At 42.3% G+C, this 26,634-nt stretch overlaps 10 protein-coding genes across 10 annotated transcripts; 3 read left to right on the top strand and 7 right to left on the bottom strand.

The window, feature by feature from the left end:
* Window positions 1-181: 181 nt before the first annotated feature.
* On the bottom strand, window positions 182-4,016 carry LOC139297191 (interferon alpha-inducible protein 27-like protein 2B). The gene is made up of 7 exons (XM_070919758.1): window positions 3,910-4,016; window positions 3,722-3,751; window positions 3,378-3,539; window positions 1,161-3,004; window positions 980-1,009; window positions 679-840; window positions 182-332 (listed from the first exon to the last, which is right to left on the bottom strand). The coding sequence occupies exons 1-4, from the start codon at window positions 3,941-3,943 to the stop codon at window positions 2,664-2,666; spliced, it is 567 nt and encodes a 188-aa protein (XP_070775859.1). The 5' UTR covers window positions 3,944-4,016; the 3' UTR covers window positions 182-332; window positions 679-840; window positions 980-1,009; window positions 1,161-2,663.
* A 532-nt stretch (window positions 4,017-4,548) lies between these two features.
* On the bottom strand, window positions 4,549-5,670 carry LOC139297193 (interferon alpha-inducible protein 27-like protein 2A). Its single transcript, XM_070919760.1, has 4 exons — window positions 5,528-5,670; window positions 5,347-5,376; window positions 5,046-5,207; window positions 4,549-4,699 (listed from the first exon to the last, which is right to left on the bottom strand). The coding sequence occupies exons 1-4, from the start codon at window positions 5,535-5,537 to the stop codon at window positions 4,605-4,607; spliced, it is 297 nt and encodes a 98-aa protein (XP_070775861.1). The 5' UTR covers window positions 5,538-5,670; the 3' UTR covers window positions 4,549-4,604.
* A 497-nt stretch (window positions 5,671-6,167) lies between these two features.
* On the top strand, window positions 6,168-11,083 carry LOC139297184 (galectin-8-like). Its single transcript, XM_070919751.1, has 8 exons — window positions 6,168-6,335; window positions 6,570-6,708; window positions 7,762-7,972; window positions 8,083-8,202; window positions 8,320-8,346; window positions 9,247-9,335; window positions 9,465-9,630; window positions 9,820-11,083. Exons 1-8 carry the CDS (start codon window positions 6,170-6,172, stop codon window positions 9,967-9,969), a joined length of 1,068 nt encoding a protein of 355 aa, XP_070775852.1. The 5' UTR covers window positions 6,168-6,169; the 3' UTR covers window positions 9,970-11,083.
* Window positions 8,635-11,338, bottom strand: LOC139297190 (interferon alpha-inducible protein 27-like protein 2B). The gene is made up of 4 exons (XM_070919757.1): window positions 11,301-11,338; window positions 11,113-11,142; window positions 10,769-10,930; window positions 8,635-10,395 (listed from the first exon to the last, which is right to left on the bottom strand). The coding sequence occupies exons 1-4, from the start codon at window positions 11,332-11,334 to the stop codon at window positions 10,034-10,036; spliced, it is 588 nt and encodes a 195-aa protein (XP_070775858.1). The 5' UTR covers window positions 11,335-11,338; the 3' UTR covers window positions 8,635-10,033.
* A 589-nt stretch (window positions 11,339-11,927) lies between these two features.
* LOC139297192 (interferon alpha-inducible protein 27-like protein 2A) lies at window positions 11,928-13,050 on the bottom strand. The gene is made up of 4 exons (XM_070919759.1): window positions 12,907-13,050; window positions 12,726-12,755; window positions 12,425-12,586; window positions 11,928-12,078 (listed from the first exon to the last, which is right to left on the bottom strand). Exons 1-4 carry the CDS (start codon window positions 12,914-12,916, stop codon window positions 11,984-11,986), a joined length of 297 nt encoding a protein of 98 aa, XP_070775860.1. The 5' UTR covers window positions 12,917-13,050; the 3' UTR covers window positions 11,928-11,983.
* A 495-nt stretch (window positions 13,051-13,545) lies between these two features.
* On the top strand, window positions 13,546-18,462 carry LOC139297185 (galectin-8-like). Its single transcript, XM_070919752.1, has 8 exons — window positions 13,546-13,714; window positions 13,949-14,087; window positions 15,141-15,351; window positions 15,462-15,581; window positions 15,699-15,725; window positions 16,626-16,714; window positions 16,844-17,009; window positions 17,199-18,462. The coding sequence occupies exons 1-8, from the start codon at window positions 13,549-13,551 to the stop codon at window positions 17,346-17,348; spliced, it is 1,068 nt and encodes a 355-aa protein (XP_070775853.1). The 5' UTR covers window positions 13,546-13,548; the 3' UTR covers window positions 17,349-18,462.
* LOC139297189 (interferon alpha-inducible protein 27-like protein 2B) lies at window positions 16,005-18,717 on the bottom strand. Its single transcript, XM_070919755.1, has 4 exons — window positions 18,680-18,717; window positions 18,492-18,521; window positions 18,148-18,309; window positions 16,005-17,774 (listed from the first exon to the last, which is right to left on the bottom strand). Exons 1-4 carry the CDS (start codon window positions 18,711-18,713, stop codon window positions 17,413-17,415), a joined length of 588 nt encoding a protein of 195 aa, XP_070775856.1. The 5' UTR covers window positions 18,714-18,717; the 3' UTR covers window positions 16,005-17,412.
* Window positions 18,718-19,306: 589 nt separating this feature from the next.
* LOC139297513 (interferon alpha-inducible protein 27-like protein 2A) lies at window positions 19,307-20,429 on the bottom strand. Its single transcript, XM_070920218.1, has 4 exons — window positions 20,286-20,429; window positions 20,105-20,134; window positions 19,804-19,965; window positions 19,307-19,457 (listed from the first exon to the last, which is right to left on the bottom strand). The coding sequence occupies exons 1-4, from the start codon at window positions 20,293-20,295 to the stop codon at window positions 19,363-19,365; spliced, it is 297 nt and encodes a 98-aa protein (XP_070776319.1). The 5' UTR covers window positions 20,296-20,429; the 3' UTR covers window positions 19,307-19,362.
* Window positions 20,430-20,924: 495 nt separating this feature from the next.
* On the top strand, window positions 20,925-25,841 carry LOC139297511 (galectin-8-like). The gene is made up of 8 exons (XM_070920216.1): window positions 20,925-21,093; window positions 21,328-21,466; window positions 22,520-22,730; window positions 22,841-22,960; window positions 23,078-23,104; window positions 24,005-24,093; window positions 24,223-24,388; window positions 24,578-25,841. Exons 1-8 carry the CDS (start codon window positions 20,928-20,930, stop codon window positions 24,725-24,727), a joined length of 1,068 nt encoding a protein of 355 aa, XP_070776317.1. The 5' UTR covers window positions 20,925-20,927; the 3' UTR covers window positions 24,728-25,841.
* Window positions 23,384-26,096, bottom strand: LOC139297512 (interferon alpha-inducible protein 27-like protein 2B). The gene is made up of 4 exons (XM_070920217.1): window positions 26,059-26,096; window positions 25,871-25,900; window positions 25,527-25,688; window positions 23,384-25,153 (listed from the first exon to the last, which is right to left on the bottom strand). Exons 1-4 carry the CDS (start codon window positions 26,090-26,092, stop codon window positions 24,792-24,794), a joined length of 588 nt encoding a protein of 195 aa, XP_070776318.1. The 5' UTR covers window positions 26,093-26,096; the 3' UTR covers window positions 23,384-24,791.
* Window positions 26,097-26,634: the final 538 nt, after the last annotated feature.

Genomic DNA, 26,634 nt, shown 5'->3' with positions numbered 1-26,634 from the left:
GCATCATAACAGACATGGCCTTTTATTAACAACTGCATTTATATATGTATTTTATGCAACAGCTGTAAAGTGAACCAGTGAACCCTTTAATTCATTTACTCCCTCAGTCCTTTCTGGTGGACACTGGGTGGACTGGTGGAGGATTGGAGCATATTTACAGACCACACACTGAACCAGCATCTTTCACAGGTAAATATTTATTGCACAAGACATTTCAAAGTTAGAAATATTGTAAATTCATCTGGGTCTTCCGCAGAAGCTAGCCAGCCATCCCACTGCTCCTCCAACGCCGGCCACAGCTGCAGTGGCAGCTCCTGACAGACCAGCAGCACCTGCAGTGAGATTACACGGGTTTTATATTAAAGGTGTGGAGCCACAGAGAAGCCGAGAGAGACTTGTTCTCAAGCCAAAAGACGAAATGAAACAGTAGCACTATTGTCATCACGGTGTATACAGTACTATCATTGTAACAAAACACTTCATTTTGTTGAATACTGCACTAATTATCCACATAAGTTTACTAATCTTCACATTGTTGTTGTTTCAGTTCCAGGTTTGCCAGACACTTGTGTTCCCTTCTGATTATTGTTCCGGCAATGATCGTCTCACTATTAAAGACACAAGTTAAAACCACCGTGAAACAAACACTATATCTATCTATCTAGTAATGTTGTTTACCTGCTGCCTGCAGAACAGCCACCGTGCTTCCTGCTGCCACTGCTCCTCCGTTAGCAACTGCAGCAGCAGACATCATGCCGGCAGCGTAGGAGCCTGCTGCTATGCCCGCTGAGGTGAAGCCGATGGCCCCCAGAGCAACAGGAGCCAGGGCCACAGCTCCGACTGCACGTGATAATGATAGTGGGTTCATTTGTGAGGCCGCTTTAAAATGATGCATCGTGTTTATCGCGACATAAGTTCAGCATGTACACGTTACAACCAGTAAACACAGGCGATCCATAAAGGCTTTCCAAAGTCTTACCTGCACTCGCTCCAATGGCCGCAACTGTCCCTGAGACACAAGATGGAAAACCGAAAACAACATTTACAGCTCATCTGGTTTAATCGAAGACTATTACTATTACTATTACTACTATTACTGTTAAAGTATCCGTCCTTTGAAATAAATGTATCGGTATCGTCACAGGAACAGCGATACTCACCAAGACCCATAACTTCCCGTCTGACGAGCCTCGAGCTGCGCCGAGCTTCAATTTCTTCAGATATGAAAAACAGTCACTTCCTTTATTTTAAGCCACAGTGTGTCGTCGAAGAACCGGAAGTGAAACTTAACTAATAAACATTAACGCAAGGATAAGGCATGGCTATTATTGGAGCATCAGACAAAATAAACAAATGAATAAATACAATGAAAAAAGATAAAAATAAAAAAAAATACTATAGCTGCAGGTCACATTGTGTACAAAATGTCTTCATCATTAACGTTCATGTTTACTAACAGTTAAGTGCAATACAAGTTGAAAATGGGTATGTAATGTGCTGTATGTAACGATTTTCATATTGTGCTCCATATTATTATTATTATTATTATTATTATTATTATTATTATTATTGTGGTTGTTGAACCATTATTTCATGTTGCTTGTACACGCCGACTAATTCAGTGTATACGTGACAGCACTTTACTCTTGTTTTTTAAAATAACTTTTTAATATAACACAATTTGAAATGTATATATATTTAAACAAAACAGAACAGATTATAGATACAAGTCAAATAGTTTCACATTATTTAAACAGTTAATTTAATAATTCAGTTTTTTTTTGCTCTTGCTAGTGGAAAAAAAAAAGTTAAACAATATTTAATATTAACGTAAAATCCGCTGTGCAGCGTTCAGCAGACCTGGTCACATGATAGGGTTTGCGCATGCGCATGGTGTCAGAGGCAAAGTTTCTTCTGCTGTGTTCTTGCCCAGGAGGTACCGTGCAGTGGCCCTGTACACAAGTACACGTCAAATAATTTTTTCCCAAAGATGGTTTCTGTCATTTTCGGTAGTTCCTTTCACGCTGATGTTTGTCCAAATGTTCATTTTTCTGATACGTTTGGTAAACCCTTAAACTTTCATCTAGCGCCATCATCAGGTCAAAATTCTAATTTCTCCAATACTTTTGTTTATGACCAAATAATAGGCCTACCTGTAAAACAGATGACTTCCCATCAGCCAAATGTTGGAACGCTAACACGCTAAACTAAGATGGTGAACATGGTAAACATTATACCTGCTGAACATCAGCATGTTCGCATCGGATTTTATGAAAATGTACAATGAATAAATAAACGCTGGAATATTTTAAAACCATATCAGAAATCTGTGCTTATGTTGTTCTTGTCTACAATCATTTTGGAAATATTAAAAGATTGACTCAATATTATTACATAACAATGGATCAAGTGAGTGTGTGTAAAGTAAAAGGTGTTGCTTGTAGTTAAGAACCATTCATCTACTCACTCAGTCTTTCTGATGAACATTATGAGGAGTGGAAATATTTACAGAGTCACACTGAACTAGTATCTTCTATAGGTTTTAAAGATGTATTGCACAAAACATTTCAGCTGTCTGAGATGACAAAAGTGCTGTTTAGTAAATTAAATGTAATCATTTGCATTCAGCTCCTTAATTTGGCCGAAGTAAAAATATTGTAAATTCAACTTGTTCCTTCATGATTTTTTTTCCCGCTGATGTAGCCAGCCACCCATCCCGCTGCTGCTCCAGCCACAGCTGCTCCAGTGCCAATCAAGGCTGCTCCAGTGGCGGCCACAGCTGCTCCAGTGGCGGCCACACCTGCTCCAGTGGCGGCCACACCTGCTCCAGTGGCGGCCACAGCTGCTCCAGTGCCGGCCACAGCGGAGGCCACAGCTGCTCCAGTGCCGGCCACAGCTGCTCCAGTGCCGGCCACAGCGGAGGCCACAGCTGCTCCAGTGCCGGCCACAGCTGCTCCAGTGGCGGCCAAGAATGCAGTGGCAGCTCCTGACAGACCAGCAGCACCTGCAGTGAGATTACACATGGTTTTTTATTAAGGTGTGGAGCCACAGAGAAGCCGAGAGAGACTTGTTCTCAAGCCAAAAGACTAAATGAAACAGTAGCACTATTATACACAGTAGCGTCATTATACAGACCTACAGTACAATAATTAGGCCTAGGTAGACCGAAACACTGTATTGTAAATTCAAAGCTATGAAATGATTGTTTCTGTCAGTTCCAGGTTTGAGAGACAGTGCAGGATTTTGTGTTGTTATTGCACTTCAGAAAGACAAGATAGGGGACATCATGATCCTGCGATTATCAATGACCATCTCGCCATTAATGTACAACAGTCAAAACCACAAGATTAAAATTCATTTTTATAAGTCAAGTTTACCTGCTGCCTGCAGAACAGCCACTGTGCTTCCTGCTGCCACTGCTCCTCCGTTAGCAGCCGCAGCAGCAGACATCATGCCGGCAGCGTAGGAGCCTGCTGCTATGCCCGCTGAGGTGAAGCCGACGCCGGCCAGAACAAAAGGGGCCCCGACCACTGCACCCGCTGCACATGGACAACAACACAGCAGAGGACACGTTGCTGCTAATGGTAGTGTGTCCATTTGTTAGGCCACTTTAAAATTGATCGTACATGATAAAAGTTTAGTATGTACAAGGATTTTCTACATTAAAGTGTGTTAAAAGCAGTAAACACAGGTGACCCATAAAGGCTTCTCAGTGTCTTACTTGCTCCTGCTCCGATCACTAAAATAGTCACTGAAACACAAGATAAAAACAGAAAACATTTACAGCTCATCTGGTTGAATCAAAGACATTTGTTATGGTTACTATCTGTATTACATTTTAATAAGGAAAGCATATGTGATGTAATATATGAAATGTATCCGTAGTGTCAAAGGAACAGCGATACTCACCAGGATCCATGTCTTTCTCCGCTGTGAATAACATTGAACTGGGCTAGGCTTGGGCTAGGCTTTATATGCTTAGGTATCATATCTTGAGAAATGAAACAGAAACCATGTCTTTGTTTAACCCAAAAGGAGAAAACTGAGTGAAATCTGCAATTTTGACTTAACATTTGAGTCAAGGCGTATCTAATGTCCAAATACATAATTCCTCAAGTCCTCATCCTCTCATTTAAATAAGGAACTACACTAAATTGTGTGAAAACAGCTTGATGCAATACTAAACTCTCATCAGTGGAGGGCGGTATTTCCCTGCTATGTGAAAGGTTTCAGTGTCAGCAAAGCCTCTTTACGTTGAGTTTGGGCTCAACGCTCAACTTCTGTTTACAGGAAGTTAGAGACGAACAATGTCTGAATTCTTTGCTGTGCAAGTTGTCAGGAAGGCAGGTGAACAAATCCAGTGATGAGCATCATAACAGACATGGCCTTTTATTAACAACTGCATTTATATATGTATTTTATGCAACAGCTGTAAAGTGAACCAGTGAACCCTTTAATTCATTTACTCCCTCAGTCCTTTCTGGTGGACACTGGGTGGACTGGTGGAGGATTGGAGCATATTTACAGACCACACACTGAACCAGCATCTTTCACAGGTAAATATTTATTGCACAAGACATTTCAAAGTTAGAAATATTGTAAATTCATCTGGGTCTTCCGCAGAAGCTAGCCAGCCATCCCACTGCTCCTCCAACGCCGGCCACAGCTGCAGTGGCAGCTCCTGACAGACCAGCAGCACCTGCAGTGAGATTACACGGGTTTTATATTAAAGGTGTGGAGCCACAGAGAAGCCGAGAGAGACTTCTTCTCAAGCCAAAAGACGAAATGAAACAGTAGCACTACTGTCATCACGGTGTATACAGTACTATCATTGTAACAAAACACTTCATTTTGTTGAATACTGCACTAATTATCCACATAAGTTTACTAATCTTGACATTGTTGTTGTTTCAGTTCCAGGTTTGCCAGACACTTGTGTTCCCTTCTGATTATTGTTCCGGCAATGATCGTCTCACTATTAAAGACACAAGTTAAAACCACCGTGAAACAAACAACATATCTATCTATCTAGTAATGTTGTTTACCTGCTGCCTGCAGAACAGCCACTGTGCTTCCTGCTGCCACTGCTCCTCCGTTAGCAACTGCAGCAGCAGACATCATGCCGGCAGCGTAGGAGCCTGCTGCTATGCCCGCTGAGGTGAAGCCGATGGCCCCCAGAGCAACAGGAGCCAGGGCCACAGCTCCGACTGCACGTGATAATGATAGTGGGTTCATTTGTGAGGCCGCTTTAAAATGATGCATCGTGTTTATCGCGACATAAGTTCAGCATGTACACGTTACAACCAGTAAACACAGGCGATCCATAAAGGCTTTCCAAAGTCTTACCTGCACTCGCTCCAATGGCCGCAACTGTCCCTGAGACACAAGATGGAAAACCGAAAACAACATTTACAGCTCATCTGGTTTAATCGAAGACTATTACTATTACTATTACTACTGTTACTGTTAAAGTATCCGTCCTTTGAAATAAATGTATCGGTATCGTCACAGGAACAGCGATACTCACCAAGACCCATAACTTCCCGTCTGACGAGCCTCGAACTGCGCCGAGCTTCAATTTCTTCAGATATGAAAAACAGTCACTTCCTTTATTTTAAGCCACAGTGTGTCGTCGAAGAACCGGAAGTGAAACTTAACTAATAAACATTAATGCAAGGATAAGGCATGGCTATTATTGGAGCATCAGACAAAATAAACAAATGAATAAATAAAATGAAAAAAGATAAAAAAAAAAAAAATACTATAGCTGCAGGTCACATTGTGTACAAAATGTCTTCATCATTAACGTTCATGTTTACTAACAGTTAAGTGCAATACAAGTTGAAAATGGGTATGTAATGTGCTGTACACGCCGACTAATTCAGTGTATACGTGACAGCACTTTACTCTTGTTTTTTAAAATAACTTTTTAATATAACACAATTTGAAATGTATATATATTTAAACAAAACAGAACAGATTATAGATACAAGTCAAATAGTTTCACATTATTTAAACAGTTAATTTAATAATTCAGTTTTTTTTTGCTCTTGCTAGTGGAAAAAAAAAAGTGAAACAATATTTAATATTAACGTAAAATCCGCTGTGCAGCGTTCAGCAGACCTGGTCACATGATAGGGTTTGCGCATGCGCATGGTGTTCGGGGCTGATGGAGAGAGGATGCCCACTGCCATCATCTCTGTGTAGTGCAGGAGAGCCACAAACCGGTCATATTTACCGCACACTCGGTTGTCTTTCAGCACAGCTGCATGTTGTAGTCTCACACAAGAAGCCTGATGTCTGTGGCAAATGCGAAACACACTGTCCTGAATCCGGTAAGAGGCTTATTATTATCGTTATTATTATTATTATCATCCACAGCAGCCCTCTGGTGCCATCATGCAACCATCCATAGACCCTCGTGTAGCTCACAATACAGCTAAAACTATGTGCAAGTCGCTGTGTTGTCAGCAGTTGTCTGTTAACAGCCTGCACACCGGACATTAACTAACCGGAGCTATCAGACGGTCAGCGTCTACTCCAGCTAAGCCCTCATCTCATGTCTTCAGCTGCTGTCAGTGCAGGTATCCGGTGCTCTAACGCCAGCTCTCCACCTCAGGTGATCCCATACACAGGGCCCATACCTGGAGGCCTGCACCCTGGGGAGATCATCATCATCCAGGGCACCGTGCCCCCAGATGCTGACAGGTAAGATGTGATGAAACCAGAGATACACTGAGGAGGAGCCACCTTTATGGATATGTCTAAGATTTGATCAGTAAACCCCAGAGCGAGTGATACTTTCATCATCATTGTGTGTAGTTCAGGGGTTCCCAAACTTTTTAAAACCACAGCACTCACCCGCCCCCACAGCACATGGCCATTGGAAACCTTCTCAAATAAAATCACCTGATGGATTTCTGTACACGTCATGAATTCAATCTAACACATTTACAGTCTAACAAAAGCATGCTCCTGGTTTAATGTTTTTTTTCATTTCATGTAAATGTTCGCTTGTTTTTTTTTTAGGTGCTGAAACTAAAATGTACAACAGAAAAACTTGTAATGAATCCCCCTTGGGAACACCGGGTCTAGTTCTGTGACATTAGCTTTGTGCAACACATTTCCCCTCACAGATATGGCTTTTAAATTTAAAGTGTCTATCAACTACAAGATCTGCTTGAATTCATTTTAGCTCAGCTATGACTTGAATTTCTGCTCCTCCACCTGGAGGTCAGAGTTCAGGTTTGGCAACAGTATGTTGCTCAAAGAAACGTAAGCATTATAAATGCTTGTTGTCCTCTGGCTGAAGGTGGGCTTAAACCCTTAGACCATCTGATGGCACTACACCACACCATGTCTTCTCATGGATTAACAGGTTAGGACCACCAACTACTAATCTCTGTGGTTTGTATGTGTACACCCTGTTTTGTTGGTTGTGGTAGACTGTTTAAACACAACCTCACCAAAGAATATGCACCATGTGATCATAAAGTAAAATAATCAATTTGAGCTTGAAAGTTAATTCTTGACTTGATTATTGAAATAGTCGTTTTGTTGATAGTTTTGTGGAACTTTTAAGATCCTGAAGTCATAAGTTTTGTTTGTTTTGGGCCTTTTTTGATCAAACAAATATTTGTTTCATTAATTTCTCTCTTAAGAGAACCTGTTGATATGGTACTTAAGAGGCGCAAAGTCCCCAACCCTTGAACTTGGAAGCCCCGGTTTGTAATCCAGCTCCGGTGTGCACCCTCTCTGCAGGTTTCAGATCGACCTGTCGAGCGGCTGCAGCACCAAGCCGCGCTCTGATGTTGCCTTCCACTTTAGCCCTCGCTTCAAAGGCTCGCCCTGTGTGGTGTGTAACTCCCTGCTGCAGGAGAGCTGGGGCCAAGAGGAAACGCTCCATCAGCTGCCCTACAAGCGCGGGGCCCCCTTTGAGACCATTATCCTGGTGCACCAAGACGTCTTCAAGGTCAGTGAAGCATCGATAAGATTTAGTGTAGTAGCTTAAAAACAATAAATGCGTTTAGCAATTTGATTAATAGAAAAATAAGATTCTAAAATACTTGCCTTCACCCATAGGTGGCAGTAAACGGTGCTCACCTCCTGGAATACAAGCACAAAATCCCACTTAACAGGGTCGACACATTTTCTGTATCTGGGAAAGTCAGGGTGCACGCTATTGGCTACATCCCAAACTCAGTAAGTACATTCCCATCGCTTGTTTGCCTTCTTTGGTCCTCACAAGCTGCTGTGTTTCTTTTATAGACACACAGTATCAGATTAATCATTTGTAAATCTGACTTTTTTCCCTCTTAGGCAATATATTCAGAATCAGGTGACTTGGTGAGTTTGTCCTTTTTGCGTCATCTACTCAAAACCTCTCTTTCTAAATGTGCCCAGTATCTTGTGATGCCAAAACTGAACCACTGAAGTAATTTCTGAGATCGGGGAACACATTGCTACAACAAAGTATATGTATATGTGTATATATATATATATATATATATATATATATATATGTGTGTGTATATATTCTATATACAACCTGCCTGACGGCCTTCAGATAGGATCTAAACCACTTTATTTGGAGGTAAAACCCAAAGTGAAAGCAGATCCTAGTAATTAACTTGATGAATACAATGTTATTATGGCCAAAACTATGAAAATAAAACCATAGTTGGAATAACTAACCTATACTCATGTATTTAAGCTTTTAAATTGATTTAGCTTCCTGTGAGGACGCCTATTCTTTCCTTGCTGCAGCAGAAATTATACTTTTGATTGGATTCACATACTGTATACATCGGTGCATACAGTCATGTACAGTACATACACACGATTTTATTGTATTAATGTCAAAATCAAGACTAAAAAGTGTTGTTGATTATCACTTTAAAATGTAGATTTTTAAGAAATCTCAGAGTTAAAGCTAGTTGGTTAATCGATTAGTTGATCGACAGCAAATGAACCGGCAACTATTCAAGTAATTACTTATCTTTAAGTAATTATTCTAAGCTAAGTAATTTTTCAAGCAGAAATGCCAAACATTAGCTCCTCAAATGTGAGTTACCATGAGTTATCTTGATGGTGATACATGGTGGTAAACTAATAAATACGGTATTTGAAGACTGTGGGAAATTATATTGGGCATTTTTCACTATTTTTATAGACTAAATGATTAATCGAGAAAAGAATCTGCAGATGAATCGCTGTTGAGAATAATAAGTTATATTCTCATCCCAGAGCCTCCCTTACAAAGGCAGTATCATCAAAGGACTGAGCCCCGGACAGCACATCACAATCAAAGGACAGGTCAGCATGTATCCTCACAGGTAAAGTGATGAAATTTAGCTCGGCATAACAAAAGCAATCTGATGTGCATGTCTAAGTTACTAATGTCAGTTTCCCTCTGGTAATTTCTTTTTTAATAGTTATTTACCTTTAACCAACGTTTCTTCCAGTTTTACAGTGAACCTCCGCAACAGCAGGACAGAGAACATCGCCCTCCATCTGAACCCCCGCATGAAGTCGGGTGTGTTCACCAGGAACTCGTACCTGAGTGAGTCCTGGGGTCAGGAGGAGCGGGAGCTGCCCTTCTTTCCCTTCTCGTCAGGGGAGTACTTTGAGGTAGGAAGCGCCTACGACTTACCTTTATTTTGAAGGGCTTCTGCGGTCTGCTGCAGCTGTATTGAACATTTACCACTTCAGGAGTGTAATATCTAATCAATCACAAGTTGATCATTAATTATTTCTCAGCGTGTCCCTGTGCTCTGTACTGATTGACTATTCCTCAGTGTTTTGTTTTTTTGTGGTCAGATTCTCATCCTCTGTCAGCCCCACCAGTTCAAGCTGGCAGTGAACGGCTCCCACTTGTTTGAGTTCAGGCATCGGGTGCAGGACCTGAGCAGCATTGACCAGTTGGAGATCATGGGGGACCTGGAGCTCACTGATGTGAAACTGTGGTGACGCGGGACTCTAGATTCACATGGAAGCCAGCGTTGCAGACTCTGTTGTGTTCTGGTAATCGATGCTAAATTAGCTTAGCCACAGTGACCCAGGCGATTGGATGCTGACAACGGCAAACCCTGTGATTTTTTTTCCCGCTGATGTAGCCAGCCACCCATCCCGCTGCTGCTCCAGCCACAGCTGCTCCAGTGCCAATCAAGGCTGCTCCAGTGGCAGCCACACCTGCTCCAGTGGCGGCCACAGCTGCTCCAGTGCCGGCCACAGCTGCTCCAGTGCCGGCCACAGCGGAGGCCACAGCTGCTCCAGTGCCGGCCACAGCTGCTCCAGTGCCGGCCACAGCGGAGGCCACAGCTGCTCCAGTGCCGGCCACAGCTGCTCCAGTGGCGGCCAAGAGTGCGGTGGCAGCTCCTGACAGACCAGCAGCACCTGCAGTGAGATTACACATGGTTTTTTATTAAGGTGTGGAGCCACAGAGAAGCTGAGAGAGACTTGTTCTCAAGCCAAAAGACTAAATGAAACAGTAGCACTATTATACACAGTAGCGTCATTATACAGACCTACAGTACAATAATTAGGCCTAGGTAGACCGAAACACTGTATTGTAAATTCAAAGCTATGAAATGATTGTTTCTGTCAGTTCCAGGTTTGAGAGACAGTGCAGGATTTTGTGTTGTTATTGCACTTCAGAAAGACAAGATAGGGGACATCATGATCCTGCGATTATCAATGACCATCTCGCCATTAATGTACAACAGTCAAAACCACAAGATTAAAATTCATTTTTATAAGTCAAGTTTACCTGCTGCCTGCAGAACAGCCACTGTGCTTCCTGCTGCCACTGCTCCTCCGTTAGCAGCCGCAGCAGCAGACATCATGCCGGCAGCGTAGGAGCCTGCTGCTATGCCCGCTGAGGTGAAGCCGACGCCGGCCAGAACAAAAGGGGCCCCGATCACTGCACCCGCTGCACATGGACAACAACACAGCAGAGGACACGTTGCTGCTAATGGTAGTGTGTCCATTTGTTAGGCCACTTTAAAATTGATCGTACATGATAAAAGTTTAGTATGTACAAGGATTTTCTACATTAAAGTGTGTTAAAAGCAGTAAACACAGGTGACCCATAAAGGCTTCTCAGTGTCTTACTTGCTCCTGCTCCGATCACTAAAATAGTCACTGAAACACAAGATAAAAACAGAAAACATTTACAGCTCATCTGGTTGAATCAAAGACATTTGTTATGGTTACTATCTGTATTACATTTTAATAAGGAAAGCATATGTGATGTAATATATGAAATGTATCCGTAGTGTCAAAGGAACAGCGATACTCACCAGGATCCATGTCTTTCTCCGCTGTGAATAACATTGAACTGGGCTAGGCTTTATATGCTTAGGTATCATATCTTGAGAAATGAAACAGAAACCATGTCTTTGTTTAACCCAAAAGGAGAAAACTGAGTGAAATCTGCAATTTTGACTTAACATTTGAGTCAAGGCGTATCTAATGTCCAAATACATAATTCCTCAAGTCCTCATCCTCTCATTTAAATAAGGAACTACACTAAAATTGTGTGAAAACAGCTTGATGCAATACTAAACTCTCATCAGTGGAGGGCGGTATTTCCCTGCTATGTGAAAGGTTTCAGTGTCAGCAAAGCCTTTACGTTGAGTTTGGGCTCAACGCTCAACTTCTGTTTACAGGAAGTTAGAGACGAACAATGTCTGAATTCTTTGCTGTGCAAGTTGTCAGGAAGGCAGGTGAACAAATCCAGTGATGAGCATCATAACAGACATGGCCTTTTATTAACAACTGCATTTATATATGTATTTTATGCAACAGCTGTAAAGTGAACCAGTGAACCCTTTAATTCATTTACTCCCTCAGTCCTTTCTGGTGGACACTGGGTGGACTGGTGGAGGATTGGAGCATATTTACAGACGACACACTGAACCAGCATCTTTCACAGGTAAATATTTATTGCACAAGACATTTCAAAGTTAGAAATATTGTAAATTCATCTGGGTCTTCCGCAGAAGCTAGCCAGCCATCCCACTGCTCCTCCAACGCCGGCCACAGCTGCAGTGGCAGCTCCTGACAGACCAGCAGCACCTGCAGTGAGATTACACGGGTTTTATATTAAAGGTGTGGAGCCACAGAGAAGCCGAGAGAGACTTCTTCTCAAGCCAAAAGACGAAATGAAACAGTAGCACTACTGTCATCACGGTGTATACAGTAGTATCATTGTAACAAAACACTTCATTTTGTTGAATACTGCACTAATTATCCACATAAGTTTACTAATCTTGACATTGTTGTTGTTTCAGTTCCAGGTTTGCCAGACACTTGTGTTCCCTTCTGATTATTGTTCCGGCAATGATCGTCTCACTATTAAAGACACAAGTTAAAACCACCGTGAAACAAACAATATATCTATCTATCTAGTAATGTTGTTTACCTGCTGCCTGCAGAACAGCCACTGTGCTTCCTGCTGCCACTGCTCCTCCGTTAGCAACTGCAGCAGCAGACATCATGCCGGCAGCGTAGGAGCCTGCTGCTATGCCCGCTGAGGTGAAGCCGATGGCCCCCAGAGCAACAGGAGCCAGGGCCACAGCTCCGACTGCACGTGATAATGATAGTGGGTTCATTTGTGAGGCCGCTTTAAAATGATGCATCGTGTTTATCGCGACATAAGTTCAGCATGTACACGTTACAACCAGTAAACACAGGCGATCCATAAAGGCTTTCCAAAGTCTTACCTGCACTCGCTCCAATGGCCGCAACTGTCCCTGAGACACAAGATGGAAAACCGAAAACAACATTTACAGCTCATCTGGTTTAATCGAAGACTATTACTATTACTATTACTACTGTTACTGTTAAAGTATCCGTCCTTTGAAATAAATGTATCGGTATCGTCACAGGAACAGCGATACTCACCAAGACCCATAACTTCCCGTCTGACGAGCCTCGAACTGCGCCGAGCTTCAATTTCTTCAGATATGAAAAACAGTCACTTCCTTTATTTTAAGCCACAGTGTGTCGTCGAAGAACCGGAAGTGAAACTTAACTAATAAACATTAATGCAAGGATAAGGCATGGCTATTATTGGAGCATCAGACAAAATAAACAAATGAATAAATAAAATGAAAAAAGATAAAAAAAAAAAAAATACTATAGCTGCAGGTCACATTGTGTACAAAATGTCTTCATCATTAACGTTCATGTTTACTAACAGTTAAGTGCAATACAAGTTGAAAATGGGTATGTAATGTGCTGTACACGCCGACTAATTCAGTGTATACGTGACAGCACTTTACTCTTGTTTTTTAAAATAACTTTTTAATATAACACAATTTGAAATGTATATATATTTAAACAAAACAGAACAGATTATAGATACAAGTCAAATAGTTTCACATTATTTAAACAGTTAATTTAATAATTCAGTTTTTTTTTGCTCTTGCTAGTGGAAAAAAAAAAGTGAAACAATATTTAATATTAACGTAAAATCCGCTGTGCAGCGTTCAGCAGACCTGGTCACATGATAGGGTTTGCGCATGCGCATGGTGTTCGGGGCTGATGGAGAGAGGATGCCCACTGCCATCATCTCTGTGTAGTGCAGGAGAGCCACAAACCGGTCATATTTACCGCACACTCGGTTGTCTTTCAGCACAGCTGCATGTTGTAGTCTCACACAAGAAGCCTGATGTCTGTGGCAAATGCGAAACACACTGTCCTGAATCCGGTAAGAGGCTTATTATTATCGTTATTATTATTATTATCATCCACAGCAGCCCTCTGGTGCCATCATGCAACCATCCATAGACCCTCGTGTAGCTCACAATACAGCTAAAACTATGTGCAAGTCGCTGTGTTGTCAGCAGTTGTCTGTTAACAGCCTGCACACCGGACATTAACTAACCGGAGCTATCAGACGGTCAGCGTCTACTCCAGCTAAGCCCTCATCTCATGTCTTCAGCTGCTGTCAGTGCAGGTATCCGGTGCTCTAACGCCAGCTCTCCACCTCAGGTGATCCCATACACAGGGCCCATACCTGGAGGCCTGCACCCTGGGGAGATCATCATCATCCAGGGCACCGTGCCCCCAGATGCTGACAGGTAAGATGTGATGAAACCAGAGATACACTGAGGAGGAGCCACCTTTATGGATATGTCTAAGATTTGATCAGTAAACCCCAGAGCGAGTGATACTTTCATCATCATTGTGTGTAGTTCAGGGGTTCCCAAACTTTTTAAAACCACAGCACTCACCCGCCCCCACAGCACATGGCCATTGGAAACCTTCTCAAATAAAATCACCTGATGGATTTCTGTACACGTCATGAATTCAATCTAACACATTTACAGTCTAACAAAAGCATGCTCCTGGTTTAATGTTTTTTTTCATTTCATGTAAATGTTCGCTTGTTTTTTTTTTAGGTGCTGAAACTAAAATGTACAACAGAAAAACTTGTAATGAATCCCCCTTGGGAACACCGGGTCTAGTTCTGTGACATTAGCTTTGTGCAACACATTTCCCCTCACAGATATGGCTTTTAAATTTAAAGTGTCTATCAACTACAAGATCTGCTTGAATTCATTTTAGCTCAGCTATGACTTGAATTTCTGCTCCTCCACCTGGAGGTCAGAGTTCAGGTTTGGCAACAGTATGTTGCTCAAAGAAACGTAAGCATTATAAATGCTTGTTGTCCTCTGGCTGAAGGTGGGCTTAAACCCTTAGACCATCTGATGGCACTACACCACACCATGTCTTCTCATGGATTAACAGGTTAGGACCACCAACTACTAATCTCTGTGGTTTGTATGTGTACACCCTGTTTTGTTGGTTGTGGTAGACTGTTTAAACACAACCTCACCAAAGAATATGCACCATGTGATCATAAAGTAAAATAATCAATTTGAGCTTGAAAGTTAATTCTTGACTTGATTATTGAAATAGTCGTTTTGTTGATAGTTTTGTGGAACTTTTAAGATCCTGAAGTCATAAGTTTTGTTTGTTTTGGGCCTTTTTTGATCAAACAAATATTTGTTTCATTAATTTCTCTCTTAAGAGAACCTGTTGATATGGTACTTAAGAGGCGCAAAGTCCCCAACCCTTGAACTTGGAAGCCCCGGTTTGTAATCCAGCTCCGGTGTGCACCCTCTCTGCAGGTTTCAGATCGACCTGTCGAGCGGCTGCAGCACCAAGCCGCGCTCTGATGTTGCCTTCCACTTTAGCCCTCGCTTCAAAGGCTCGCCCTGTGTGGTGTGTAACTCCCTGCTGCAGGAGAGCTGGGGCCAAGAGGAAACGCTCCATCAGCTGCCCTACAAGCGCGGGGCCCCCTTTGAGACCATTATCCTGGTGCACCAAGACGTCTTCAAGGTCAGTGAAGCATCGATAAGATTTAGTGTAGTAGCTTAAAAACAATAAATGCGTTTAGCAATTTGATTAATAGAAAAATAAGATTCTAAAATACTTGCCTTCACCCATAGGTGGCAGTAAACGGTGCTCACCTCCTGGAATACAAGCACAAAATCCCACTTAACAGGGTCGACACATTTTCTGTATCTGGGAAAGTCAGGGTGCACGCTATTGGCTACATCCCAAACTCAGTAAGTACATTCCCATCGCTTGTTTGCCTTCTTTGGTCCTCACAAGCTGCTGTGTTTCTTTTATAGACACACAGTATCAGATTAATCATTTGTAAATCTGACTTTTTTCCCTCTTAGGCAATATATTCAGAATCAGGTGACTTGGTGAGTTTGTCCTTTTTGCGTCATCTACTCAAAACCTCTCTTTCTAAATGTGCCCAGTATCTTGTGATGCCAAAACTGAACCACTGAAGTAATTTCTGAGATCGGGGAACACATTGCTACAACAAAGTATATGTATATGTGTATATATATATATATATATATATATATATATATATGTGTGTGTATATATTCTATATACAACCTGCCTGACGGCCTTCAGATAGGATCTAAACCACTTTATTTGGAGGTAAAACCCAAAGTGAAAGCAGATCCTAGTAATTAACTTGATGAATACAATGTTATTATGGCCAAAACTATGAAAATAAAACCATAGTTGGAATAACTAACCTATACTCATGTATTTAAGCTTTTAAATTGATTTAGCTTCCTGTGAGGACGCCTATTCTTTCCTTGCTGCAGCAGAAATTATACTTTTGATTGGATTCACATACTGTATACATCGGTGCATACAGTCATGTACAGTACATACACACGATTTTATTGTATTAATGTCAAAATCAAGACTAAAAAGTGTTGTTGATTATCACTTTAAAATGTAGATTTTTAAGAAATCTCAGAGTTAAAGCTAGTTGGTTAATCGATTAGTTGATCGACAGCAAATGAACCGGCAACTATTCAAGTAATTACTTATCTTTAAGTAATTATTCTAAGCTAAGTAATTTTTCAAGCAGAAATGCCAAACATTAGCTCCTCAAATGTGAGTTACCATGAGTTATCTTGATGGTGATACATGGTGGTAAACTAATAAATACGGTATTTGAAGACTGTGGGAAATTATATTGGGCATTTTTCACTATTTTTATAGACTAAATGATTAATCGAGAAAAGAATCTGCAGATGAATCGCTGTTGAGAATAATAAGTTATATTCTCATCCCAGAGCCTCCCTTACAAAGGCAGTATCATCAAAGGACTGAGCCCCGGACAGCACATCACAATCAAAGGACAGGTCAGCATGTATCCTCACAGGTAAAGTGATGAAATTTAGCTCGGCATAACAAAAGCAATCTGATGTGCATGTCTAAGTTACTAATGTCAGTTTCCCTCTGGTAATTTCTTTTTTAATAGTTATTTACCTTTAACCAACGTTTCTTCCAGTTTTACAGTGAACCTCCGCAACAGCAGGACAGAGAACATCGCCCTCCATCTGAACCCCCGCATGAAGTCGGGTGTGTTCACCAGGAACTCGTACCTGAGTGAGTCCTGGGGTCAGGAGGAGCGGGAGCTGCCCTTCTTTCCCTTCTCGTCAGGGGAGTACTTTGAGGTAGGAAGCGCCTACGACTTACCTTTATTTTGAAGGGCTTCTGCGGTCTGCTGCAGCTGTATTGAACATTTACCACTTCAGGAGTGTAATATCTAATCAATCACAAGTTGATCATTAATTATTTCTCAGCGTGTCCCTGTGCTCTGTACTGATTGACTATTCCTCAGTGTTTTGTTTTTTTGTGGTCAGATTCTCATCCTCTGTCAGCCCCACCAGTTCAAGCTGGCAGTGAACGGCTCCCACTTGTTTGAGTTCAGGCATCGGGTGCAGGACCTGAGCAGCATTGACCAGTTGGAGATCATGGGGGACCTGGAGCTCACTGATGTGAAACTGTGGTGACGCGGGACTCTAGATTCACATGGAAGCCAGCGTTGCAGACTCTGTTGTGTTCTGGTAATCGATGCTAAATTAGCTTAGCCACAGTGACCCAGGCGATTGGATGCTGACAACGGCAAACCCTGTGATTTTTTTTCCCGCTGATGTAGCCAGCCACCCATCCCGCTGCTGCTCCAGCCACAGCTGCTCCAGTGCCAATCAAGGCTGCTCCAGTGGCAGCCACACCTGCTCCAGTGGCGGCCACAGCTGCTCCAGTGCCGGCCACAGCTGCTCCAGTGCCGGCCACAGCGGAGGCCACAGCTGCTCCAGTGCCGGCCACAGCTGCTCCAGTGCCGGCCACAGCGGAGGCCACAGCTGCTCCAGTGCCGGCCACAGCTGCTCCAGTGGCGGCCAAGAGTGCGGTGGCAGCTCCTGACAGACCAGCAGCACCTGCAGTGAGATTACACATGGTTTTTTATTAAGGTGTGGAGCCACAGAGAAGCTGAGAGAGACTTGTTCTCAAGCCAAAAGACTAAATGAAACAGTAGCACTATTATACACAGTAGCGTCATTATACAGACCTACAGTACAATAATTAGGCCTAGGTAGACCGAAACACTGTATTGTAAATTCAAAGCTATGAAATGATTGTTTCTGTCAGTTCCAGGTTTGAGAGACAGTGCAGGATTTTGTGTTGTTATTGCACTTCAGAAAGACAAGATAGGGGACATCATGATCCTGCGATTATCAATGACCATCTCGCCATTAATGTACAACAGTCAAAACCACAAGATTAAAATTCATTTTTATAAGTCAAGTTTACCTGCTGCCTGCAGAACAGCCACTGTGCTTCCTGCTGCCACTGCTCCTCCGTTAGCAGCCGCAGCAGCAGACATCATGCCGGCAGCGTAGGAGCCTGCTGCTATGCCCGCTGAGGTGAAGCCGACGCCGGCCAGAACAAAAGGGGCCCCGATCACTGCACCCGCTGCACATGGACAACAACACAGCAGAGGACACGTTGCTGCTAATGGTAGTGTGTCCATTTGTTAGGCCACTTTAAAATTGATCGTACATGATAAAAGTTTAGTATGTACAAGGATTTTCTACATTAAAGTGTGTTAAAAGCAGTAAACACAGGTGACCCATAAAGGCTTCTCAGTGTCTTACTTGCTCCTGCTCCGATCACTAAAATAGTCACTGAAACACAAGATAAAAACAGAAAACATTTACAGCTCATCTGGTTGAATCAAAGACATTTGTTATGGTTACTATCTGTATTACATTTTAATAAGGAAAGCATATGTGATGTAATATATGAAATGTATCCGTAGTGTCAAAGGAACAGCGATACTCACCAGGATCCATGTCTTTCTCCGCTGTGAATAACATTGAACTGGGCTAGGCTTTATATGCTTAGGTATCATATCTTGAGAAATGAAACAGAAACCATGTCTTTGTTTAACCCAAAAGGAGAAAACTGAGTGAAATCTGCAATTTTGACTTAACATTTGAGTCAAGGCGTATCTAATGTCCAAATACATAATTCCTCAAGTCCTCATCCTCTCATTTAAATAAGGAACTACACTAAAATTGTGTGAAAACAGCTTGATGCAATACTAAACTCTCATCAGTGGAGGGCGGTATTTCCCTGCTATGTGAAAGGTTTCAGTGTCAGCAAAGCCTTTACGTTGAGTTTGGGCTCAACGCTCAACTTCTGTTTACAGGAAGTTAGAGACGAACAATGTCTGAATTCTTTGCTGTGCAAGTTGTCAGGAAGGCAGGTGAACAAATCCAGTGATGAGCATCATAACAGACATGGCCTTTTATTAACAACTGCATTTATATATGTATTTTATGCAACAGCTGTAAAGTGAACCAGTGAACCCTTTAATTCATTTACTCCCTCAGTCCTTTCTGGTGGACACTGGGTGGACTGGTGGAGGATTGGAGCATATTTACAGACGACACACTGAACCAGCATCTTTCACAGGTAAATATTTATTGCACAAGACATTTCAAAGTTAGAAATATTGTAAATTCATCTGGGTCTTCCGCAGAAGCTAGCCAGCCATCCCACTGCTCCTCCAACGCCGGCCACAGCTGCAGTGGCAGCTCCTGACAGACCAGCAGCACCTGCAGTGAGATTACACGGGTTTTATATTAAAGGTGTGGAGCCACAGAGAAGCCGAGAGAGACTTCTTCTCAAGCCAAAAGACGAAATGAAACAGTAGCACTACTGTCATCACGGTGTATACAGTAGTATCATTGTAACAAAACACTTCATTTTGTTGAATACTGCACTAATTATCCACATAAGTTTACTAATCTTGACATTGTTGTTGTTTCAGTTCCAGGTTTGCCAGACACTTGTGTTCCCTTCTGATTATTGTTCCGGCAATGATCGTCTCACTATTAAAGACACAAGTTAAAACCACCGTGAAACAAACAATATATCTATCTATCTAGTAATGTTGTTTACCTGCTGCCTGCAGAACAGCCACTGTGCTTCCTGCTGCCACTGCTCCTCCGTTAGCAACTGCAGCAGCAGACATCATGCCGGCAGCGTAGGAGCCTGCTGCTATGCCCGCTGAGGTGAAGCCGATGGCCCCCAGAGCAACAGGAGCCAGGGCCACAGCTCCGACTGCACGTGATAATGATAGTGGGTTCATTTGTGAGGCCGCTTTAAAATGATGCATCGTGTTTATCGCGACATAAGTTCAGCATGTACACGTTACAACCAGTAAACACAGGCGATCCATAAAGGCTTTCCAAAGTCTTACCTGCACTCGCTCCAATGGCCGCAACTGTCCCTGAGACACAAGATGGAAAACCGAAAACAACATTTACAGCTCATCTGGTTTAATCGAAGACTATTACTATTACTATTACTACTGTTACTGTTAAAGTATCCGTCCTTTGAAATAAATGTATCGGTATCGTCACAGGAACAGCGATACTCACCAAGACCCATAACTTCCCGTCTGACGAGCCTCGAACTGCGCCGAGCTTCAATTTCTTCAGATATGAAAAACAGTCACTTCCTTTATTTTAAGCCACAGTGTGTCGTCGAAGAACCGGAAGTGAAACTTAACTAATAAACATTAATGCAAGGATAAGGCATGGCTATTATTGGAGCATCAGACAAAATAAACAAATGAATAAATAAAATGAAAAAAGATAAAAAAAAAAAAAATACTATAGCTGCAGGTCACATTGTGTACAAAATGTCTTCATCATTAACGTTCATGTTTACTAACAGTTAAGTGCAATACAAGTTGAAAATGGGTATGTAATGTGCTGTACACGCCGACTAATTCAGTGTATACGTGACAGCACTTTACTCTTGTTTTTTAAAATAACTTTTTAATATAACACAATTTGAAATGTATATATATTTAAACAAAACAGAACAGATTATAGATACAAGTCAAATAGTTTCACATTATTTAAACAGTTAATTTAATAATTCAGTTTTTTTTTGCTCTTGCTAGTGGAAAAAAAAAAGTGAAACAATATTTAATATTAACGTAAAATCCGCTGTGCAGCGTTCAGCAGACCTGGTCACATGATAGGGTTTGCGCATGCGCATGGTGTTCGGGGCTGATGGAGAGAGGATGCCCACTGCCATCATCTCTGTGTAGTGCAGGAGAGCCACAAACCGGTCATATTTACCGCACACTCGGTTGTCTTTCAGCACAGCTGCATGTTGTAGTCTCACACAAGAAGCCTGATGTCTGTGGCAAATGCGAAACACACTGTCCTGAATCCGGTAAGAGGCTTATTATTATCGTTATTATTATTATTATCATCCACAGCAGCCCTCTGGTGCCATCATGCAACCATCCATAGACCCTCGTGTAGCTCACAATACAGCTAAAACTATGTGCAAGTCGCTGTGTTGTCAGCAGTTGTCTGTTAACAGCCTGCACACCGGACATTAACTAACCGGAGCTATCAGACGGTCAGCGTCTACTCCAGCTAAGCCCTCATCTCATGTCTTCAGCTGCTGTCAGTGCAGGTATCCGGTGCTCTAACGCCAGCTCTCCACCTCAGGTGATCCCATACACAGGGCCCATACCTGGAGGCCTGCACCCTGGGGAGATCATCATCATCCAGGGCACCGTGCCCCCAGATGCTGACAGGTAAGATGTGATGAAACCAGAGATACACTGAGGAGGAGCCACCTTTATGGATATGTCTAAGATTTGATCAGTAAACCCCAGAGCGAGTGATACTTTCATCATCATTGTGTGTAGTTCAGGGGTTCCCAAACTTTTTAAAACCACAGCACTCACCCGCCCCCACAGCACATGGCCATTGGAAACCTTCTCAAATAAAATCACCTGATGGATTTCTGTACACGTCATGAATTCAATCTAACACATTTACAGTCTAACAAAAGCATGCTCCTGGTTTAATGTTTTTTTTCATTTCATGTAAATGTTCGCTTGTTTTTTTTTTAGGTGCTGAAACTAAAATGTACAACAGAAAAACTTGTAATGAATCCCCCTTGGGAACACCGGGTCTAGTTCTGTGACATTAGCTTTGTGCAACACATTTCCCCTCACAGATATGGCTTTTAAATTTAAAGTGTCTATCAACTACAAGATCTGCTTGAATTCATTTTAGCTCAGCTATGACTTGAATTTCTGCTCCTCCACCTGGAGGTCAGAGTTCAGGTTTGGCAACAGTATGTTGCTCAAAGAAACGTAAGCATTATAAATGCTTGTTGTCCTCTGGCTGAAGGTGGGCTTAAACCCTTAGACCATCTGATGGCACTACACCACACCATGTCTTCTCATGGATTAACAGGTTAGGACCACCAACTACTAATCTCTGTGGTTTGTATGTGTACACCCTGTTTTGTTGGTTGTGGTAGACTGTTTAAACACAACCTCACCAAAGAATATGCACCATGTGATCATAAAGTAAAATAATCAATTTGAGCTTGAAAGTTAATTCTTGACTTGATTATTGAAATAGTCGTTTTGTTGATAGTTTTGTGGAACTTTTAAGATCCTGAAGTCATAAGTTTTGTTTGTTTTGGGCCTTTTTTGATCAAACAAATATTTGTTTCATTAATTTCTCTCTTAAGAGAACCTGTTGATATGGTACTTAAGAGGCGCAAAGTCCCCAACCCTTGAACTTGGAAGCCCCGGTTTGTAATCCAGCTCCGGTGTGCACCCTCTCTGCAGGTTTCAGATCGACCTGTCGAGCGGCTGCAGCACCAAGCCGCGCTCTGATGTTGCCTTCCACTTTAGCCCTCGCTTCAAAGGCTCGCCCTGTGTGGTGTGTAACTCCCTGCTGCAGGAGAGCTGGGGCCAAGAGGAAACGCTCCATCAGCTGCCCTACAAGCGCGGGGCCCCCTTTGAGACCATTATCCTGGTGCACCAAGACGTCTTCAAGGTCAGTGAAGCATCGATAAGATTTAGTGTAGTAGCTTAAAAACAATAAATGCGTTTAGCAATTTGATTAATAGAAAAATAAGATTCTAAAATACTTGCCTTCACCCATAGGTGGCAGTAAACGGTGCTCACCTCCTGGAATACAAGCACAAAATCCCACTTAACAGGGTCGACACATTTTCTGTATCTGGGAAAGTCAGGGTGCACGCTATTGGCTACATCCCAAACTCAGTAAGTACATTCCCATCGCTTGTTTGCCTTCTTTGGTCCTCACAAGCTGCTGTGTTTCTTTTATAGACACACAGTATCAGATTAATCATTTGTAAATCTGACTTTTTTCCCTCTTAGGCAATATATTCAGAATCAGGTGACTTGGTGAGTTTGTCCTTTTTGCGTCATCTACTCAAAACCTCTCTTTCTAAATGTGCCCAGTATCTTGTGATGCCAAAACTGAACCACTGAAGTAATTTCTGAGATCGGGGAACACATTGCTACAACAAAGTATATGTATATGTGTATATATATATATATATATATATATATATATATATGTGTGTGTATATATTCTATATACAACCTGCCTGACGGCCTTCAGATAGGATCTAAACCACTTTATTTGGAGGTAAAACCCAAAGTGAAAGCAGATCCTAGTAATTAACTTGATGAATACAATGTTATTATGGCCAAAACTATGAAAATAAAACCATAGTTGGAATAACTAACCTATACTCATGTATTTAAGCTTTTAAATTGATTTAGCTTCCTGTGAGGACGCCTATTCTTTCCTTGCTGCAGCAGAAATTATACTTTTGATTGGATTCACATACTGTATACATCGGTGCATACAGTCATGTACAGTACATACACACGATTTTATTGTATTAATGTCAAAATCAAGACTAAAAAGTGTTGTTGATTATCACTTTAAAATGTAGATTTTTAAGAAATCTCAGAGTTAAAGCTAGTTGGTTAATCGATTAGTTGATCGACAGCAAATGAACCGGCAACTATTCAAGTAATTACTTATCTTTAAGTAATTATTCTAAGCTAAGTAATTTTTCAAGCAGAAATGCCAAACATTAGCTCCTCAAATGTGAGTTACCATGAGTTATCTTGATGGTGATACATGGTGGTAAACTAATAAATACGGTATTTGAAGACTGTGGGAAATTATATTGGGCATTTTTCACTATTTTTATAGACTAAATGATTAATCGAGAAAAGAATCTGCAGATGAATCGCTGTTGAGAATAATAAGTTATATTCTCATCCCAGAGCCTCCCTTACAAAGGCAGTATCATCAAAGGACTGAGCCCCGGACAGCACATCACAATCAAAGGACAGGTCAGCATGTATCCTCACAGGTAAAGTGATGAAATTTAGCTCGGCATAACAAAAGCAATCTGATGTGCATGTCTAAGTTACTAATGTCAGTTTCCCTCTGGTAATTTCTTTTTTAATAGTTATTTACCTTTAACCAACGTTTCTTCCAGTTTTACAGTGAACCTCCGCAACAGCAGGACAGAGAACATCGCCCTCCATCTGAACCCCCGCATGAAGTCGGGTGTGTTCACCAGGAACTCGTACCTGAGTGAGTCCTGGGGTCAGGAGGAGCGGGAGCTGCCCTTCTTTCCCTTCTCGTCAGGGGAGTACTTTGAGGTAGGAAGCGCCTACGACTTACCTTTATTTTGAAGGGCTTCTGCGGTCTGCTGCAGCTGTATTGAACATTTACCACTTCAGGAGTGTAATATCTAATCAATCACAAGTTGATCATTAATTATTTCTCAGCGTGTCCCTGTGCTCTGTACTGATTGACTATTCCTCAGTGTTTTGTTTTTTTGTGGTCAGATTCTCATCCTCTGTCAGCCCCACCAGTTCAAGCTGGCAGTGAACGGCTCCCACTTGTTTGAGTTCAGGCATCGGGTGCAGGACCTGAGCAGCATTGACCAGTTGGAGATCATGGGGGACCTGGAGCTCACTGATGTGAAACTGTGGTGACGCGGGACTCTAGATTCACATGGAAGCCAGCGTTGCAGACTCTGTTGTGTTCTGGTAATCGATGCTAAATTAGCTTAGCCACAGTGACCCAGGCGATTGGATGCTGACAACGGCAAACCCTGTGATTTTTTTTCCCGCTGATGTAGCCAGCCACCCATCCCGCTGCTGCTCCAGCCACAGCTGCTCCAGTGCCAATCAAGGCTGCTCCAGTGGCAGCCACACCTGCTCCAGTGGCGGCCACAGCTGCTCCAGTGCCGGCCACAGCTGCTCCAGTGCCGGCCACAGCGGAGGCCACAGCTGCTCCAGTGCCGGCCACAGCTGCTCCAGTGCCGGCCACAGCGGAGGCCACAGCTGCTCCAGTGCCGGCCACAGCTGCTCCAGTGGCGGCCAAGAGTGCGGTGGCAGCTCCTGACAGACCAGCAGCACCTGCAGTGAGATTACACATGGTTTTTTATTAAGGTGTGGAGCCACAGAGAAGCTGAGAGAGACTTGTTCTCAAGCCAAAAGACTAAATGAAACAGTAGCACTATTATACACAGTAGCGTCATTATACAGACCTACAGTACAATAATTAGGCCTAGGTAGACCGAAACACTGTATTGTAAATTCAAAGCTATGAAATGATTGTTTCTGTCAGTTCCAGGTTTGAGAGACAGTGCAGGATTTTGTGTTGTTATTGCACTTCAGAAAGACAAGATAGGGGACATCATGATCCTGCGATTATCAATGACCATCTCGCCATTAATGTACAACAGTCAAAACCACAAGATTAAAATTCATTTTTATAAGTCAAGTTTACCTGCTGCCTGCAGAACAGCCACTGTGCTTCCTGCTGCCACTGCTCCTCCGTTAGCAGCCGCAGCAGCAGACATCATGCCGGCAGCGTAGGAGCCTGCTGCTATGCCCGCTGAGGTGAAGCCGACGCCGGCCAGAACAAAAGGGGCCCCGATCACTGCACCCGCTGCACATGGACAACAACACAGCAGAGGACACGTTGCTGCTAATGGTAGTGTGTCCATTTGTTAGGCCACTTTAAAATTGATCGTACATGATAAAAGTTTAGTATGTACAAGGATTTTCTACATTAAAGTGTGTTAAAAGCAGTAAACACAGGTGACCCATAAAGGCTTCTCAGTGTCTTACTTGCTCCTGCTCCGATCACTAAAATAGTCACTGAAACACAAGATAAAAACAGAAAACATTTACAGCTCATCTGGTTGAATCAAAGACATTTGTTATGGTTACTATCTGTATTACATTTTAATAAGGAAAGCATATGTGATGTAATATATGAAATGTATCCGTAGTGTCAAAGGAACAGCGATACTCACCAGGATCCATGTCTTTCTCCGCTGTGAATAACATTGAACTGGGCTAGGCTTTATATGCTTAGGTATCATATCTTGAGAAATGAAACAGAAACCATGTCTTTGTTTAACCCAAAAGGAGAAAACTGAGTGAAATCTGCAATTTTGACTTAACATTTGAGTCAAGGCGTATCTAATGTCCAAATACATAATTCCTCAAGTCCTCATCCTCTCATTTAAATAAGGAACTACACTAAAATTGTGTGAAAACAGCTTGATGCAATACTAAACTCTCATCAGTGGAGGGCGGTATTTCCCTGCTATGTGAAAGGTTTCAGTGTCAGCAAAGCCTTTACGTTGAGTTTGGGCTCAACGCTCAACTTCTGTTTACAGGAAGTTAGAGACGAACAATGTCTGAATTCTTTGCTGTGCAAGTTGTCAGGAAGGCAGGTGAACAAATCCAGTGATGAGCATCATAACAGACATGGCCTTTTATTAACAACTGCATTTATATATGTATTTTATGCAACAGCTGTAAAGTGAACCAGTGAACCCTTTAATTCATTTACTCCCTCAGTCCTTTCTGGTGGACACTGGGTG

This window comes from Enoplosus armatus, chromosome 15 (genome assembly GCF_043641665.1).
Source record: "Enoplosus armatus isolate fEnoArm2 chromosome 15, fEnoArm2.hap1, whole genome shotgun sequence".
Taxonomy (NCBI): domain Eukaryota; kingdom Metazoa; phylum Chordata; class Actinopteri; order Centrarchiformes; family Enoplosidae; genus Enoplosus; species Enoplosus armatus.
Note: the sequence above shows the minus strand (reverse complement) of the source record. Positions and strands in the feature narration are given on the sequence as shown.